This window comes from Etheostoma spectabile, chromosome 11 (assembly GCF_008692095.1).
Source record: "Etheostoma spectabile isolate EspeVRDwgs_2016 chromosome 11, UIUC_Espe_1.0, whole genome shotgun sequence".
Taxonomy (NCBI): domain Eukaryota; kingdom Metazoa; phylum Chordata; class Actinopteri; order Perciformes; family Percidae; genus Etheostoma; species Etheostoma spectabile.
This window is the reverse complement of record NC_045743.1, coordinates 4,077,199-4,097,089: the sequence shown is the minus strand read 5'-3', so window position 1 is coordinate 4,097,089 and position 19,891 is coordinate 4,077,199. Positions and strand designations below refer to the sequence as shown.

The window sequence follows — 19,891 nt, the reverse complement described above, 5'->3', positions numbered from 1 at the left end:
GGTTAGAGATGGTCCACTTCTGACAGCTTGACATCGTTACCTAGATAGAATAAATGACAGAACACATACAGGAAGTGAAAAGGAAGAGGGGTCAATGAATGAAATGACAGAGAGGCATACATGAGATTGAAAGTCAGCCAGGTTGTTCTGGTTGTGAGTGGGCAGTGGTGAAGTGAGTGTGCTTTGCTGAAAATGGAAGCACACAAGGTGGCATGGGTAATGATGGAGTGGGGTGTGTGGAGGGGTAGGATGGAGATGGAAATGGGGAAGCGGTGACATCATCCAATGGTTTAAAGTACATCTGAAAGCACTGGGTTCCATGTGACTTGACGAAAGCAGAGATGGTAATGGGACAAACTTGTCATGGTGTTTACCCTGATTGTAACTACCAGCGTTCTTTGTAGCCAGGGCAGGTCTTGGCAGAGGCTTGCCCTCTTCTGGTCGACTAGGAGCTGTATGAAAGAAAACTCACTATTTATCTAAGATATTGTGAATATATTTTTGACTTTTAAAGGGGGCATAATTGATATAATGGACAAGGGGATTATTGTTGGTTTTAAATCAATGCTGCTAGTAAGGGTATTTGTTGTGACAATGATATCCATGAATAAAGTAAAATCTTTCATGTAGTCAGACAATGCTGAACTCTGACTGACTCTGACAATTTAGATAGCACATTGGCAAAACAAAGTAATAGTCCATAAACACTATGGACTCTCCGTCTCTTTGTCTCTCACTACCAATTTAGAACATTTAATCATGGTTTGGAACCATTTGGAGTTTGTAAATACAAAATATATTGCAAGGATATGTTTTTTGTAGGAACTCATCAAAACTACCTGAAATCTGCTGAATTTATTACCAGCTTCTGGTTTTGACAAAATTTCCTTAAAACTCAATACAAATATTTTAAATGAATATGCCCCTTTTAAAATGCATCTTTAGATCAGCTCTTAATTCTTGATTGTGTGGATTGCTGATGGCAAAAATAAGGGTCTTTACCCGTAGAGACCGCCTGCCTTGGGGTGACCTTGGTGGGATCAGTGTAGGTCCTGGTCTGAAACTGAAGCCCAGGTTGAGGTTGTGGCTTGGAAGGAGGTTCAAGCCGGGATTGAGTCTGGCCATTTGGTGAAGGTTGTGGTTGGGGAATGGGTTGAGAATGAGATAAAGGTTTGGCCTGGGTCTTTGTTGGAGGTTTTGTTTGGGGCCACGGCTGAATCTTTGGGTGAGGTTCTTGTTGGTCCCTATTTTGGGGCTTTTGTTGAGGTTTGGGCAGTTTTTTTGGTTGAGGGTGTCGTTGAGGCTTTGGCTGTTTTTTTGTTTGAGTTGGTGGCTGGGGCTTGGGTTGACTCTTTGGTTGAGCCTGTGTTTTGAGATTGGGTCGGAAAAGGATGATCTTTGGTTTAAGTGTTGGTTGGGCCTTAGACTGCTGCTTGGTGGTTAGTTGAGGCTTTGGATTGGTTATTAGTGGAGGTTGTGGCTGAGGTGGTGGGTTGGTCTTTGGTTGAGTTTGGGTTTGGGTTTGAAGCTCAGTTGTAGATTGAAATTGTGGTTGAGGTTGGAACTGAAGTTTTGGCAGTGCTTGTTGGGTCTGCTGTATGTTATGTAGTGTTGTTTGAGGTGTTTGAGGATGTGCCATGGGTGTGGGCTGGAGAGGTGTTTGAATTTGAGGCTGGGTCTTTGTATGCGGTTGTGTTTGAGGTTGGGCCTTGTGTTTGGGCTGGTGTGTTGTTTGAGATTGTGGTTCAGCCTGGATTTGGGTTCTGGTTTTAGGCTTTGGTGATGATGGGGGTTGTAATTGAGGTTGGGGCTGGAATGTTGGTTGGGGTTGAGGTTTAGGTTGGGTCTGGACAATGGGCTTTGATGTTGGTTGGGGTTGTGTCTGGAGTAAAGGCAGGGATTTGGGTTGTGGTTGCCTCTGGAGTATGGGTTTGGATGTGACTTGGGGTTGTGTTTGAGAATGAGCCTTCACCCACTTTGGATATTTTTGTCTTTTGGGATTTGGTTGTGGTGGTGGCTGATACTGTGGCTGGAGCAGGGGGTTTGGTTGAGGTTGTGAATGAGGTTGTGGCTGGGGATGTTGTCTCAGAGGATGTTTCTCTACATCTGTATGGGGAACTGGTACAGAAGCCATGGTGGTTGTATGAAGTGGAGGATGTGGCTTGGGAGCTAAAAGGCCCTCCATCAAAGGAGGTAAGACAAATCTGGAAAGGTCTCCTCCTCCTGGGTTGAGTGAAAGAGAGAAAATATGGCCATGAAGCCACAATACTGTGCTGTAAAATGTCAAATATAATATTCTGTAGGAAAGAGTCTTTTCCAAATTAAAATAAAAAAATTGTTATTTTATTGTTTAGAAAATAATAAAAGCAAGACATAAAGACAGTTAGGGAACAGCTGAAATTTAAATCAACAGCTACTGGCCTGAGAACTCATAGTGCTAATCTTGGAATAATTGTGCACATGTTACACAATAACTTCTACCTGGCACATGTTAGATAGAGGAGGGCCCAATTTCAAAAGCCGACCATATGGAGGTATTTGAAATATAACAGCCGTGTTACTACAGAAAGGCTCAGCTACCAGGGCCAGGACGCCTGTCAGCAACAACCATCCAAATCCATTAGCTGAGCCTCTAAGAGGTTATATCACATGAGGGTTTGATAGTTGCTGACTGATTCCTTGCTGTGGGATTTTGATGGACCATTCTTAATTTATTGATCCATCTTCAATCAGATGTTCACCTCAGGGAAAGAGAATGAGAAGGTAAAAAGAGGAAGTCAGAAAATAAGAGAAAGAGAGAAACAGCAGGAAAGCAAAGAAACCAATAGATAGCATGGCATTCGAGGCATTCTACTCAACTTAACAGCCACTGTTTTTGGGTGTTGTTGACCAATTTAGTTGAATTAGCCAACCAACCAAGAACAGGGAACATTGGTCAAATGATTATTTGCTGGAATTGCCTTCTGTATATCAAAAATAAATTTAAACTATAGCCATCTCAATACAGGGACTGGATCGTCCAAATCAACCGATTAATGCTACATTGAATAACTGACTGGTGCAAAATTGATTGTGGGATAATGACGGTTGCAAATAATAAGGATAACAGTTTCATCTTTTCAAATTCAGGCTGCATTTAAAAGAGCCTTGCAAATTGAACAAGTCGTGGTTGTATTGAGATGTATCCAGGCCCTGAATTGGAACCTAGCATTTGTATGACAACATTCTAGCTTTATTTATTAAAAAAATTAAGGTTACTTGCAAATATAATACAAGGTAAATGATGGAGAAAGGGACACACAAGGACAAGGTAATACAAAAAATAAAGAAGATAGAAATTCCTGCACAAAAGAGAGGAATGTCATGTGCATGCAGTTATGTCATGCATATTTCACACCATCTCCTGCGCTGCATCAAAAACAAAGGCCTCAGGTGTGTCATCAACAAAAATGGTGATAAATTTATCATACTGTAAATAAACTGAAAGAAAGAACTGACATATTAACACATATAGTATATTGGACTGATACAAGATTGAGTTGGCAATGAAGGGTTTACAAATGCCAAAGAAACAAGAGGAAGACAGAAAATTAAGAAATGCAGTCTATATGTTTGAGATATGAATGATCTGAAATGCATTGTTTGACTGAGCAGCACCTAATAGGGTTCTGAGATGAAATAGTGGGGATATCTTGGTATATATAAAGATTAGTCACTTTAAAAAATAACTTGACATACCTAGAACCTAGAAACTGTCATTAAGAATCCCTGCAAGCTTTGTTGCTGCTAAATTGCCATGCAGCCAAGGCCACCTACTTTACAGTCATTACAACTTAAACAGCTGACACCATCGGTTCCCACAGGAAAGGTATAACTACTCTCCCCATTCAGAGCATGCTACTCTTACTCATGCAGCTAATAACAAAAGGACAGTGTAAAGCATTGACAGCCTCTTTAAATAAAGTCTGTCAAGTATATAACTGCATACAGCCTGAATGAGAGCCATAAAGCTTTTTCAGAAAGTACCATGATTAACTGTTTACCGATTGGCCGTTTGGTGCCCACAGGCAGGGTGGGTCCAGGGGTCAGCAGAGATTCCTGTATAGTAGTTGTTGTGGGAGCTGAGAAATATATTGTATGTTAGTAGACCTTGGAGAAATCTATGTACTATGTGTCCTGGAGAATGTAAAACAATTGTGTATGTGCAGTAAACCATTTGCAGGATAGAGGGAGAAGTAAGGTAGAATGGTCAAACAAAAGGGTTTTCTGACCTCTGAACACTTTAGGTCAGAAATGTCATTACCAAGAGTTGTCTTTGGGGCTATGTTCCGGGAGACGGGCAGTCTGCCCTGGGTCCTGTTATGGAGAACTGACAAGGACAGGGGAGGAGAGATTTAAGTCAAGGAGTCACACATAAAATGTCCTCATAGTCCTGAAAGAAAGAGTAACGTAGGAATTATGTTCAGGCACCTACTTCACAACAGCAAAATGTGTTTTGAAACAATGCCCCTGCATTACATTTTTTTACTGTACCCATCAGCAAAATGTGCAATGTTAATCAGTTGTTTATTCCTAACTATCTGAACCTGGCATCTTAGGTTCTTTGGCCACATGGGGACCGTGGATACAGACTGTAAATACAACTTTAACATATTATCACCTTAGCTGATATGATTATGAGTCATGTTTCTGGCAACTTGGGGAATGTAAGTCTAAAATTATTCATTCTCATTTTAGCTCTATTGTTTCGGCTTCCCCAACTCCTGAGAAAAACATCTGACTCTTTAACTGCTAAATACTCCACCAGCTAGTTGCTAACTTTATGTGCCTGCAGTTTGCTGCTGAGCAGGTATTGTACACAGTGGCTTTTTGGGGCTTTTTTTGGATAAAAAGATCTGCCTGTTGTGGCTGAAAATTACACTGATGAGAACAGTCAGAGTAAAGCCAAATTTATGGTCATGTGTTCAATCTACGCCATGGGTAAGTTTAGATACATGTTGATACAGACCCTACGCCGTAGCCTGACGCGCACCTCTCAAAAAATAAAAACACATTGCGGCGACACAGACCTCGACAACTGTGATCAGCCCGCTTGGCCGTGGCTTGGTAGCGTTGCATATCTCCCCATACTGCCCAACACACATGCAGGCTCTACTATTCTTTTAAAGAGATACGCTAGAACGACCCAGACACCAGCGCCCAAGTATAAACCTCTGCGTAGAGCTCCTGCAGAATCATAAATCCAGCTTAAATCATAATAGTTAAAGTTTTGAGCCTAAAATACTATATATTTACTTATATTTATAAGGGTTACAAAGGGTTCTATGGGTTAGCCCAAAAGCTGCATGTCTCTATTGGCTTACCATGACGAGGAGGAAAGGGGAAGGAGTGTGGATCTGGCGTTAAAGGTTTCTGAAGGGGGAAAGACAAAAAGACAAGGGGGGTCATTAATCTTTGTAATAATCAAAACAAGACTTGGTGATAGTATTTGACCTCAATCTCTTTCTCTGCATCTTTCTGTAGCCGTATTTCCACCTGGTATTTACGTAAGGCTGTCCACTTGTGATTGGATCACTCACATCAGATTTTAAAGTGCTCATATTATGCTTTTTGGCTTTTTTCCTTTCCTTTATTGTGTTATATATCTTTTTGTTCATTTGTGGGTTTACAAATTAAAAAAGCCCAAAGTCCAGCTCAAAGGCACTTACCATCTCCGACAGAAAACACTGCTCACAAACTGCTCCAAACAGCTCTAATGTAGTCCAGACTTTACTTCCATGACTAACGTGTGTCACTTTGTAACACGTTATAATGCTTACCAAGCTGCTAGCGTGGTATGCACCCTCATAGTCTGCTTCTGACTGGCTAGTCGTACTTCCCTAGCTACTGCGCATGTGCGATTCCCAAAAAAGAGGGAACAGAAGTGAGATGTCTCACTTGGTAGCTAAAAGAAAGAGCTACAACACAAATATGGTGTTTTTTTTTAAATTAAATCATGTAAACCTATTCTGATACAACTAAATACAATGATAAACTTGAAAATGAGCATAATGTGAGCACTTTAATACCAAGTGAAAATGGGCTTGTGGTTCATTAGTCTTTGGCCCTCTACTCCATCTCAAATTGGCAAAGTCCCTGCTGAGAAGCTTGTTATTTGAAGTTTCCCTCTGGAAGGGCAAGTGGCTGATTATCAACAGCTGTGATGTTTTACGAGTGCAGAGGCAGGGCCACGTGACACATCCGTCCTCCACTGTCAGTAAATCATTGCCACCCTTCTCCTTTCAACTCATTTTTTTGCACTGTTATGCTTCCTCCTTTATCCTTCCTTCACATCTCTTTTTTTTATTCCACCCAAGAAGTTAGCAAGCTACAGACTGCTCTCTTGGCTTGGCCGGTTCTGGCTGCACTGGTGCCGTTTCCATTCAGCAGTTGGATGGAAAACTTATGAGGCAAACAACCCTGAGAATAGCATAAGCTCACTAAAGTGCACAACACAGACTCTAAATCCTGTTGCCGTTTCCAAATATACACCCTGTTCCCAAAAGTATTTATTCTGCGCTGAGGAGGTGTACCTATGCAGTCTCAGTACACTCATATTTATTTAGTTTCACATGTTATTACAATACAACATTCATGTAAGAAAATCTTAAACAATACAGCTTCATAATATTATTTATAATGCTTTAGTTATGCTTAGCTTAGAAATTAAGTGTGTCCAGTACATACCACAGGCTTGACAGGACGTTCAAAGATTCTCCTGATGGCCTTCTCTAGAAAATATGGCACAAGATAAAAATCAGTACGGAAAGCAGTCACAACAAAAGGAATCTAAAGTGAAATAACTAAACAAAACCACATGCTTCACAACTACAAGATGGTTTTGATTTCGTAAGACTGGTTTGTTTCCCCTGCTGCCATCACGTAGTCACATGAAAACACTGCTAAATTAGCAAAAGAGCTGTTTCCTAAATGAGATAATGATGAAACAGATTTAATACACAAAGTGTCAAATGTTTAGACTATCAAGACTAAAAAAGAACAGAAACAACATGAAGAAATACTTTCTTAGGGGCTGTGTAACATTGAACAACAAAACAGTTTTTTCTAAATTAAACATCAATCAACTATAATTTTGTCCAAAGAAATCCTGGTGACAAATTCTGCTTAACATGTTCCCACTTATTATGAAGGCCAGAGGCACATCCTTGAAGAAGCATCTGGCTTTTTTCTTACTTGAAGATACATATTTAAACACAAAAACTATTTCTGGGTGACTAATATTGCATTGGATTACTTTTTTTCTATTCGCAACAGCCGTAGCAAGAGAACAGTTTTAGTTGTGGTGTGAGCGACAACATCATGTGAAAAACCAACATCAGACATACCCTCAATGCCCCCTGAGCTGTTGTGAATGACTGGTTTGCTCCACACTCCAGTGCCATCCTTAGAGTTGGGCTGGACACCAAATTCATAGACCGTGTTGGGCCTCAGGTTATCAATGACCGTGTCGCTAGTTGGGCAGGTCTGGTAATTCCACTTCCTGTTTCTCTCACGATAACGCACTGTGTAGTGTCTGAGCCAAAGACAGAGCAGAAACAGAAAACTACGGTAAAACAGTAAATCCATCTATTACAAAACTCAGACATCCAGATTATAGAGTATCTAGTACTATAAATACTTAAATGTCACAGTAGAACTTAAGTTAACAACTGCTAGGGTCTGATCTTAGTTTAAGCTCATATTTAAAAAAAATTTATGCACTTCTTGCAAAAAAAATGTCTACCTCAAGTTTTCCAGTGCAGTTTAACACTGTATATTCTGGCATGAACTGCACAATCAGGATACAGTGTTTTAATACTATGACAGAAATTTGCTATTCTGGCTACAAAATAAATGCATGCTTCTATCCCTTTATTCAGAAGACATATGTGAAACTAATACATAGACATAGACATAAAATCAAGAAGAGATTTGTTCCAAAAGGCAGACTAGGAATTGTTTTTATCAAATCATTCGAAATTGGAAAAACTGGGTTCACATGTTGTGTGGGTGCACACCTGTGTACACAGGCTGGACTACTGTCTCACCATCTTTGCTCTGTGGCATTAGAGGTATTTAGTTCAGTGTATGTTCAACAATGGTGAAAAGATGCATATGAAAAGACTGCTAAAGCCACAGAAACATTCCAATTCTGCTAACTCTGTATTGTGGAGGCAAACCTTTAAAACCCTCAGCACCCAGTTTGCCGCAAAATAACTGCAGCAAAATTCCTGTTCCCGCTCTGAGTCATAACTATGCACACAAACATTAACACAACTTTATACATATTTTTACATTCAGTGCAACTTACACTTTTTCAGGATATTATAACATCCAACCTATCGCAGGTCTATCTCAAATAAATGTCACATCCAATTAGAAATTATGGAAAAAATACTAAATTAGATTGGCGCAAAAAAATCGTCATAATAATGTCACTCCTTCTCAGAGAATTGTCTGAGAATCCAAGTCGGGGCTGGGACCACGTTTTAAAATGTTCTTTGGTATCACAGTAATCGATTGATAGTTGTATGTACATACACGGATACATTGAAAACATGACATATTAATAGCTAATAGCTTCAGCCTACTTTTAATGGTGGTAAATTGCCAAAATATAAAACCTATACAAGGGCTCAGTTGTATCTTATAGCTAGCTAGCTCCTGTAACTGACTCAATGGCAGTTGTTGTAATTTTGTCTGGGGGGGGAAGGGGTCCACAGTGTCAGACAAAAACCCCTGCTCTGTTGCATGACAATTAAGTTCTTAAAATGTATGTGTTAGTGCATCTCACCCATCCTCTAGACAGTCATTCATGATGTTGCCTTCATAGGGAGTTTTCAGAAGGGTTCCCCAAGACAAGATAACTGAGGTGGGGGTCACTGACCCGATGACTAGGTGTAGCGGCTTCTGCAGTTCCACTTTACCTGGGAACAAATAATACTTTTACCTCCATGTTCACCTCAATCCCAAGTGCAAATTTTTATCACGTCACCTTGATGATGATTTCTTTTCATAACATTGCTGTAGAAGAATTACCTGTGCACTGCTTTTTCACTTCATTGGTTGGGATGGGCTGCACCGCGATAAGGTACTTGGGTTCAGCATCTAAACACAGCAGAGGAGAAAACTGGAGGTCATATACGAAACCCCCGAAACCCCCAAGGTGACATGGAGGGGAAAAAAAATTACAAAAAAACACGTATTGGGGGCAAACACTTTTGCGAGATCTTGACCTTGTTTAGTGAGATATTGAGTTTTATTTGCAAGTTCTTGCAAATCCAACAAACAATAGTGCAATAGCAAGTATCTAGCTAGCTAGTAGCATGACATGATTACATCTTCTGGGTTGTCTAAACACATCCAACGCTTATTTTGATGAGCATTACTAATTATCACATGCCAAAGTTAAGTGTTATAATGGACATTGCTGTTGACTGTTGATGTCAATGACTGCAGGCTAACCTTAGTAGCTAGCTAGTATCTAGCTAGTAACAAGACATGATTACATCTCCTTGGTTTTCTAAATACATTTGTTTATGCATGACTAAAAAGGTCAAAATACAATTCACATGTGCATAATAGTCTGTTCCTCATCTCTAGGTGGACATATCAACAGCCTTTCTTACCAAACTCAGTCTCATACGGCTGTCCGTTCTCTGGCAGCTGAATGAACTGTTTGGAGAACATGCTGCTGCCGTAGCCCAGGATGTAACCCTCAAGCTTGGTGTCAGGGTTGGGACGCAAAAACGTCATCACGATGGTGTCTCCTGTGGCGTTGATACGCACTTTCATGTTCTGACGTCGCACTGAGGAGACAGGAGAAGACACCACTGTTCCATTAAATACAGATTTTGTAATTATCCCATCACATTGTATAGGAAACAGTAAGTTGCAAGAAGGCCCTGTAAAGGTCTCTACACACTTTAGTCCAATGCAAGTATTTTAAGATTGAACAAAGCATTACAAGATCATAGACAAAGGCAAACGTTTTACAAAAGGAGTCTCAGCGCTTCTAATGACATGAAATAGAGCACACCTGTGCTTTTTCATGCAAGTATGCATAGGAAATGGAGTTTATATTTTAGAACTTATATGATATACATACTATTAGGTACCCCATGCTAGTAACGGGTTGGACCCCCTTTTGCCTTCAGAACTGCCTCAATTCTTCGTGGCATAGATTCAACAAGGTGCTGGAAGCATTCCTCAGGGAGTTTGGTCCATATTGACATGATGGCATCACACAGTTGCCGCAGATTTGTCGGCTGCACATCCATGATGCGAATCTCCCGTTCCACCACATCCCAAAGATGCTCTATTGGATTGAGATCTGGTGACTGTGGAGGCCATTTGAGTACAGCCAACTCATTGTCATGTTCAAGAAACCAGTCTGTGATGATTTCAGCTTTATGACATGGCGCATTATCCTGCTGAAAGTAGCCATCAGAAGTTGGGTACATTATGGTCATAAAGGGATGGACATGGTCAGCAACAATACTCAGGTAGGCTGTGGCGTTGCAACGATGCTCAATTGGTACCAAGGGGCCCAAAGAGTGCCAAGAAAATATTCCCCACACCATGACACCACCACCACCAGCCTGAACCGTTAATACAAGGCAGGATGGATCAATGCTTTCATGTTGTAGACGCCAAATTCTGACCCTACCATCCGACTGTCGCAGCAGAAATCGAGACTCATCAGACCAGGCAACGTTTTTCCAATCTTCTATTGTCCAATTTCGATGAGCTTGTGCAAATTGTAGTCTCAGTTTCCTGTTCTTAGCTGAAAGGAGTGGCACCCGATGTGGTCTTCTGCTGCTGTAGCCCATCTGCCTCAAAGTTTGACGTACTGTGCATTCAGAGATGCTCTTCTGCCCACCTTGGTTGTAACGGGTGGTTATTTGAGTCACTGTTGCCCTTCTATCAGCTCGAACCAGTCTGGCCATTCTCCTCTGACCTCTGGCATCAACAAGGCATTTCCGCCCACAGAACTGCCGCTCACTGGATGTTTTTTCTTTTTCGGACCATTCTCTGTAAACCCTAGAGATGGTTGTGCGTGAAAATCCCAGTAGATTAGCAGTTTCTGAAATACTCAGACCAGCCCTTCTGGCACCAACAATCATGCCACGTTCAAAGTCACTCAAATCACCTTTCTTCCCCATACTGATGCTCGGTTTGAACTGCAGGAGATTCTCTTGACCATGTCTACATGCCTAAATGCACTGAGTTGCCGCCATGTGATTGGCTGCTTAGAAATTAAGTGTTAACGAGCAGTTGGACAGGTGTACCTAATAAAGTGGCCGGTGAGTGTATATCAACAGCCACAAATACAAGAATGTCACAAAAAGTGAGACTTAATCCATACAGATGGCAACCAGGAAATAAATAAAGTACAAAAATAGGGAAATTGCAGTACAGACAACCCTAAAAAAATTGCTTTCCATTTTATTTTTTAGCAGAATGTAAAGTTTGTGAGGAAGACTTCACAGAGTTACGTCTAGTTTATAACACTTCTGTCCTCCATCGCTTCAGAAGTGCACTCAGGGAGTCCATGCAGTCAAAGCAGACTTGCTGCTGGTTAAAATTCTGCTACGGTATAAGTTGATGCTAAGTGGAAGCTAATAATAGGGATTTTAATGAGCTAGCACAACAATTGAAGAAGAAGAACATAAAAAACTCTTCAATGGGTTTATAACTGGATAAGAAAATTCTCAAAAAGCTCAAATTTTTGAAGTGAGTATACATATTAACAACCTGCCACTTACAAGCATCATAAGCGGCATACAGTGAAGCTTTTAGGGGTGTTAGTGTGTTTAATATGTGCCTGTGCTCAGAAATGCCTTTTGAAACATATATACAGTTATTGTAAATCCAAATCTGTGAACAAGTGTGTGTGTGTGTGTGTGTGTGTGTGTGTGTGTGTGTGTGTGTGTGTGTGTGTGTGTGTGTGTGTTGTGTGTGAGCCAGAGAGAGACGGACAGACAGACAGAGAGAGAGAGAGAGAGAGAGAGAGAAAGCTCATGTCTAAAAATCTATGTTAAGTTACTGGTCGTATTGGAGAGTGTGAGCTTGCGGAGGTCACTGAAAGTGCAAAGGTCAAGGAGAACACTCAGGCAAATAATAGTGGGGAAACCTAATAAAACATAAAGCTTGTATATTATTGTCAGGTATTTGCATGGTGCAGTAGAGGCACCTTTTAGTGTCTGTAAATCCCATGAAAAAGACTCTATGTTGCATATGATGGATGTATTAACTGTGTATTCGAGTTGGAAGAAACTTTGAATGTAATTAGACATTGCCACCTTCCAAACAAACTCAAACATTATTGTCTGTCAGTATTGCTTGCTTATATTAACTTTTAACTCTGCAAGTACAAAGAATAAATGCTTTTTTTTAATCACTTGCCTCTGCTATATGGTCTTTGGAATTATCCAAGAACTGGGGCATTAAATAAATAGCCAGTTTCTGACAGGTGTGCTAATAAACATCACAAAACTCAGATGAGTGTAGCTGGGCCAGAAGTTTGATTAATGACAGTTGGCCAATGCACATGTGAAACAACAACCACATCAGTGCAGACTTGGCTGATAGATGGTGAACAGTGGTAAAAGAAAGATATACAGTTTTGTTTATTAAAAGCTGTTTTTTTACTACATGGTAGTTCTGTTTTTATCATATAAAGCAAGATTTAATACATTAATAAATACAAGCCCTTTTTAAATCCAAACAGATTTAAGGTCACATTCATAGATTCAATTATATTCCATTTTCTGTTTACATCATGTTTATGCAGTAAAAATCACTAATGAGTATATGGGGGCCTAAACCTACACCCGTCTTAGTCTTTGAGGATTAAAACACTCAACTTTCTGCCTGGATTATGGCTTGTACTTGATAGTCTCCACAGCATGTCCTTGGCTAATATTTCAGCATGAAATAGTGGAACGTTGCATGAGGAAAACTGCCAGAGGACAAAACAGACACTGACAGTGAAAGAGGGGGAAGCCCTGGATGTGAAAAATATCCTCAGGCTTTTCCAGCTATGTGTTTCCTATCAAAACTGCATTTGTTTTGTTTCTTCCATCAATATTTCCAATAAAACACAAGGGAGATTGGTTCAGAGTGAGAGACGCTCAGAGCGTATGAAACATTAGGAAACTTCTGGCAGCACATTTAAAACTCCAGTACAAGCAAGCATTGGCTCGGTCCTACAACAACCCGTCCAAAGCTTGGCCATTTGGCTCACACACTGTTAAGCAACTGTTAAGACTTATCAGTATTTCCAGAGTAAAATGAATGAAGCTTTAGGAACAAATCCAGTCACAGCCCTGATAATCAATCAACTACAGTACAAAGGAAAACTATTGACATTTAGCTTTCCAGAATAAAATGAATCTGTGAAGCCATCTTGTGTGTGTTTGTGTGGATAAATAGTGAGGAAAATTAAATCCAAATTATTCCAGAGCGCAGCTCTGCCAATGACTCTCTGACACAGTCAAATACATTAGATCATTAAAGATTTACAACCTCATCAAAAGATATGTAACTAAAGTATAATTGAATCCATAATCTTACCCTCACTAACCATAGATGGATTACTGAACACGGCTACCAGACAGAAACAGAGTCTCTGTTTAAGGTGACTGTTAACATTTCTGTCATAAACTTGATGAAACAACCACCAAGAGACGCAACATGACCATTTAGAGATGTAAAGAAACCACAAAGAGGTGTAAACAACCACACTTAGACAAAAAAAAACAACCACAAAGAAAAACAAAAAACAACCAAAAAGATACACAAAATGACCACAAACAGATGCAAAACAACCTATTTCAATCTATGGGTCTTGCTCTTATGTCGGAGGGGCAGGTCCCCATTTACATGTCAATGCTCAGGGGCCAATCGTCTCATAATCTGTCTGTGTTCATAACCAATTATAGGGAAATGCTTAGAGCAGTAAACATGCCAACTATGCAATGACATAGCCAACAATGAATCTGTGTCTCAAAATAATTTAATATGTATGTCATGGAGAGATAGGGACAGATTCTGGAGACAGCTTCTTGAATGTCATTTCCACTCACATAATTACATGGTCTTTAAAGGGTAAATACCGTTTTTTTTTAAAACCCTAGTTTCCTGTGTTTTTGTGCCTAAGTGACTGATGGGAACAACAATCTTTGACATTGGTCTAGTTTTAAGTGAGATCGCTGCAGTTGGCAGCAGCAAAACAAGCTACAATGTTAATAGGGCAATTGTAATTGCAATTGCTGGCAATTGCTAGCTTGTATTTATCTTCACAAAAGTGTTAGTTTTGCCATTGACAGGCTCAGACAGGCTAAAGCCACCAGACTAAATAAACAGTAATTTTAGCATCGTAAAATGCACTTCACTCAAAGTTGACAGAAACAAAACAAAAATATGAAAAGCTGTTTTGGGTCATCTTTCAAATTTTACCAACCATCACAACTCTAGTTTTGGTTGAAATAAAAACATAGTTTATAGTGTTTAGTATGTTTTTTTGAAATGGAGTCTGGTACGTTTAGCGCTGGCGACCTCAGAGCTGTTTCTGGTTAAACGGAAAGGTCTTAAAGAAGTTTTAAAAAGGTCTATCTCTGTAGGGATACCTTTCATAATGTTGTCAGACACTTAGAATGATAATCTGAGCCATTTAGTGGCAAAAAAACAGCACTATTAGTGCCCCGAACGGACTCCAAACATTTGACCAATAGGGTTACATTGCAGCCGGTCTGTGGCTGCCGGTTACAGCGCTCACGCTTGATACTGGACCAATTTCAAAGATTGTTGTTCCTATCAGTCACTTACACACAAAACTGTAGGAAAATCCAGGCTAAAAAAGACAGATAGTTACCCTTTCAGATAATATACTGTACATCTCACAGTGAAGACTAATCCTGTTATTTAAAACTCATGACATAAGCAGTCTGCCACAGTCATGCAGAGAACATAACCAATTCATCAACGATAATCGAAATCCATCAAAACACTGGAAGTCCACCAATAAACATGTCAGATTATGCAATAAACAATTCATCGTTGTATTCATCCTGTTTTGGACTAATAGCCAGAGGATGTAATCCTGCTGGCCTGAAAAGCAGAAACACCCTTAAACTGGAAATTCAATCATGTCTCAGCAGAGCTGCTATCTTGGATCATCAGCAGTGATGGATCATCCTTCGGGAAAGGGAGTATTTTAATGGGGTACTCATCATAACACACTCACTTTACTTTGAACTGCTGTGCAACATAAGCAATATGTGTTTGGTGGTTTGAAAATAACGTGCATTGTGAATGTGCAAACACGTTTAGACATCAACGAGTCCTGATTTACTGTCTGATTATCAAACCACAGATTTCCACCATTGGCAGCTCTCTCGTGCTCCACTGTCTCTCTCCTTTCTTGGTCTAGATGAGGAGGACTGCATTAAAGCAAACACTCAGAGAAGAAATACACTGAGGTCATCTCAAGACTTTCTCACTAATTCCGATGTTCGATCTAATGAACTATGAATATCTGAAAGCCTAAAAAAGAGGGAAAAAAAACATTGGATCAAGACTACAACGCTTGTTTTGTTTTCAAAACGTGCTATGGAAAAGAACTTTTCCGCTCCTTATATAATTAAATGTGGTAGTTTATGTGGATGGCAGTAACACAAAAAGTCTTGTCAGTTTGTCTTGAGCAGCTGAACATCACAGCTGGGCTAGAGACTGGTAATACCCCTGACAAAATGAGGGTATACTCTTAATATTGGTGCAATATATGTTGCTATACAACTTGCTATACAAAAATGTATCACACACTTTCACGTCTATAGAATCAATTAAAATAACTGTAGATATACCCTTCCTGGGTGATTTACGCAGTTCTGGTGAACAGTATTTTAGCCTCTCAGGTTTTGTCCTGGAACCGGAAAGGTGTGAGAGAAAACTTTGCTTCCAGCTCCGTATAGACAAAGACGGATGTTTTATGGCCCCTTGGTGAAACAGTCAACTTTATTAAAGATGAGATCAGATAAGATAATGAAGTGTGACAATGTCTCTAAACCCTGTGCCAGCCAGAGCACAGAGGGTTTGAAATAATTTAGCTGGTGAACAAATGATTGAAATGACATACTATATTAGCTTTAATGGGAATATCCCAAGTCTGAAGACCGGGTTTACTCAGCCCTCTGAATGCCTACTGTCATTCAGCAGGAGCCTCTTTGATCCCGTCCTTTTCTGGCCTCATATTGCAGCCCAGCAGGAGACAGCCATGCCTTGGATCGTATTCCGTCATTTCCCTCCCACCTTGGCAGAGACCATGCTGGTCCCTCCGCTCTCACACTATATATCCAACCTGTCAAATTCGATGGAGCAACAGCTGTTTTCCCCTCCTCTGTGGCGCTGCTCCATCCCATCCTTCTCTTCCTTCACTCAATCTTTGCCGTCCTATGCAGTTGTGCTCATGAGTTTATGAACCCAGGCTAAAGTTGACTAAAAAGAGGAATAAAAAAATCATCTATTGGAAATTGATCGTACTGCCTTCATTAAAAATCCAACCTTTAAGGACAACAATTTTCTTTGTGAATGAATAATATGTTGTAAATGAATAAATACTCTTCCTTAAAATAAAGGGGGCAAAAGTATACAAAAAATGAAATTCCCATAGAAGCAGGCAGATTTTTATTTTTAAAGGCCAGTTATTTCATGTATCCAGGATACTATGCATCCTGACAAAGTTCCCTTGGCCTTTGGAATTAAAATTGTCCCACATTAATTGCTGAATTTAATTAAGGCATTAAGATCAATTTCCAAAAGACGATTTATTTTATTCCTCTTTTTAGTCAACTTTAGCATGGGTTCATAAACTCATGAGCACCACTGCATCACCGACCATCTTTCCAAAAAACCTGATCCTTGTTCAATTTCCTAGAGTGCTTTGAACGTCCTCTAATCTCTCTCTGGTTCCATATTTCCGTCTCATTAATCTGTACATGACATGTGGCCATGTTTTGTCTTGCTCAGCAGCAGTTTCCAGGCCATATATTGTCCTGAGTGGGGTAGCAAATAATTTCTTGTATTATAAAGAGTATGAGTACTTGTAAATGGGAATTAAAAGCCTTGAGAAGTACAGATCATTTAACAATCTTAGAGCTGTCAATTCTGACACATGTGTCTTTTGCTATAGTATCTATGATACAAGAAAGAAAACACACCTTGTTGCATAACATGTTTTACTCTAAAACCAGGGTCTTGGTCCAAGAAGAACAGAGATACAGACGTTCAACTTTCCTCCCAAAGTAAAAACACAGAGTTTCCTTTCATCTGGCTGCCAAAGCTGCACACTGAGATTTGTCTGCAAGCCAAGTTCAGCCAGCAAGTTACAAGCAGTCTTTTCTCCACTGTGCTTACCTCTTTGTATCGACTCCAGTCTGATCACCTCACCTCATACCATCAAAAGGTCTTCAAAGGGATTCCCAAGTTTAACTCACAAAATAGAGCATGGTGGCGAAGCATAGAATCAGAAATGAAAGACAGAGTTCAGTGTCTATGCAAAGGTGTGTGTGTGTGTGTGTGTGTGTGTGTGTGTGGGGTGTGTGTGTGTGTGTGTGTGTTGTGTGTGTGTGTGTGTGTGTGTGTGTGTGTGTGTGTGTGTGTGTGTTGTGTGTGTGTGTGCAGTGAGATACTATGGAAAACAATTGGGGAAATTCGCTGTTTTTCAAGAATGTCATGAGAATAGTAATCAGACAGGCTTAATATGATGGAACCTACTTATTGAAGTGAGCGTGTCTTTCCTTTGTGAACGTTGGAGAAGAAAACACTGTACATGCGGGTATTGGTAATCTTGAAACCATGTTTTGTTTGTTAATGTTTTATATGACACAAAGTTGCAGAGATACAGTGTACATTTTGGACTAATGAAATGATGTGTCTACTGCACTGTCTGTGTTTAATCTTAAATAATCTTTGCTGGTGGTTTTACAACCACCCATAATAAAGACCTGTAATAAGTTTGCGGGGAAAAAGAAACAATAAAATACTTATGCCTGAGGCAATGAACACAAATGATTCCCAGGTCATCTGCTTGGTGGGCACATTTCCAAGAAAGCCATCCCATCAGGTAGTCTACTAGTCTAACCTCCGACTCCCAGCCTGGAAACACTTTTATAAAACCTGAGCAGTAACTGACCTATTTCACCGTGTCTGCTCAGCTCATTTCAAGGAAATATGGATAAACCACAGGGATCATAATAACAGTGCTTCTAATCAAGGCAGTTTGAAAGCCTGACAGGTGGCTCAAGAGAGGAAAGCTGGTTTTCCTTTCAGGTTTTAGGTTTAATAGTCAGAATCAAATCCACTTATTTGAATATGAACCCTTTCAAATCCCCTACTGAATCTATTTAGGTGCCATGTGTATAATGTGTACTGCTTTTATTGCATCAGTGCAGGAACAAAATAGCTTCACTAACTTGAAGTCAAAATATATGACTAATTTAATATACTTAAGAACAATAAGAATGACATTCATAGAATTAAAATACATAATGGGGTTAATTTCTTTACAATCTGACAAAAATAAAAAAATATTCTGCATTGCTCTTTAAACAAAACCTTGGAACAGGAGTTAAAAATAAAATCAGAAACTGGAACTAACTCCCTCATTCTCTATATTAAAAGCCAAATATGATAAACACATGCCACTAGTAATGATGGTATGTTAAGCAGATATCAACATAAAAGGAGGAATCTCCTCTAAGGATAAGCACTTGAAACATATTAATTAACTGAATATTTCAGCCACTTTTGCTCTGTATGTGTGTATTTGGGGATTTCTGCACATCAGAAGCTCCCAACTTTCTTTAAGATGTCACAAACAATGTGTCAAACTGTATCCATCAATCAACATACTTTGCAGTAAATGCTTGTCTCAATATGGTTACAAACCCCTTTTTCTTCCTTTCTCATCCTAACTAGGACATATGATATGGTTATTCCAAGCATATCCCAGCATGCATTTGGCAGGAGGCAGAAAAATACCATAGAAAAGCCATCAGTGCATCAAATGGCTAACCTAGAAAGACAATCACATAAAATTCACTTTTACTTGCATGGATTTTCGACTGTGGGAGGGTACCCACAAAGGGAGAAGACCACGATGAACAACAAATACAATACATGCATTCAATAGTGTCTCCTGATGTGAATTTCTCAGTGAAAGACATTAAAACTGATGCAAACATTACCTACCTCTGCTTCTGCGGGGAGTTGAGGGGCCAGAGAGAACTATCCCAGCAATGAAGACCACAAGGAAAAGGACCAGAAAGCTGTGTGAGTGTTGCTGCATCCCAATCATCATCTCTGCTGTGGTCGGCTCTGAGTTTAGGTGTAACAAGCTGCCGTGATCTAAATAAGCTCAGTTCAGCGTGAGACACAGAAATAGGAGGCTACTGTCAATAGTGTCAACTCGCTGATTGAATTGCTAACAGGTTGAGTTAATATGTGCCGTAGCTGCAGGAGTCAGGCTGGGTGTTTCTGGGATTGCTGGACTACTTCTCTGAGCTTGTGGCTCTCAGGACTAGTGCAGCTCACCGGACTGGACTTCTAGCTGCCCGGGCACCATCTATACCTCTCTATGATGGAGGGCGGGAACAGACAGAGCTGGACACACCCACTCTCATTACCCTCCCACAGCTCTCTTTTTCTTTCACTCTCCATCTCACACTCTTTTTCTCTGGAAAATTAGTTAATGTTTTCTCCAAGCTTCCCACCCTCCTCAGTCTTTTTTTCTCTTCTCTTTTTTTTCTCTGCTGGGTCTGGTGTGTCCCCAGCAATATATTTTCCATCT

The 19,891-nt window shown here is 40.1% G+C and overlaps 1 protein-coding gene across 8 annotated transcripts in view; it reads right to left on the bottom strand.

Moving 5' to 3' along the window:
* abi3bpa (ABI family, member 3 (NESH) binding protein a) overlaps positions 1 to 19,667 on the bottom strand; it is a 33,900-nt gene extending 14,233 nt beyond the window's left edge. For 2 of the 8 annotated variants that reach the window (XM_032529747.1, XM_032529748.1), the window contains exons 1-11: positions 19,294 to 19,667; positions 9,669 to 9,848; positions 9,079 to 9,147; positions 8,834 to 8,966; positions 7,386 to 7,573; positions 6,727 to 6,770; positions 5,364 to 5,412; positions 4,304 to 4,369; positions 4,044 to 4,121; positions 1,003 to 2,223; positions 375 to 452 (exon numbers count right to left, since the gene is read on the bottom strand). In XM_032529747.1, coding sequence (XP_032385638.1) covers positions 375 to 452; positions 1,003 to 2,223; positions 4,044 to 4,121; positions 4,304 to 4,369; positions 5,364 to 5,412; positions 6,727 to 6,770; positions 7,386 to 7,573; positions 8,834 to 8,966; positions 9,079 to 9,147; positions 9,669 to 9,848; positions 19,294 to 19,402 — 2,215 coding nt within the window. In that variant the 5' untranslated portion in view covers positions 19,403 to 19,667. The remainder of the gene's footprint in view (positions 1 to 374; positions 453 to 1,002; positions 2,224 to 4,043; positions 4,122 to 4,303; positions 4,370 to 5,363; positions 5,413 to 6,726; positions 6,771 to 7,385; positions 7,574 to 8,833; positions 8,967 to 9,078; positions 9,148 to 9,668; positions 9,849 to 19,293) is intronic. The other 6 variants (XM_032529750.1, XM_032529753.1, XM_032529749.1 and 3 more) reach the window with 5 other exon arrangements.
* Positions 19,668 to 19,891: the final 224 nt, after the last annotated feature.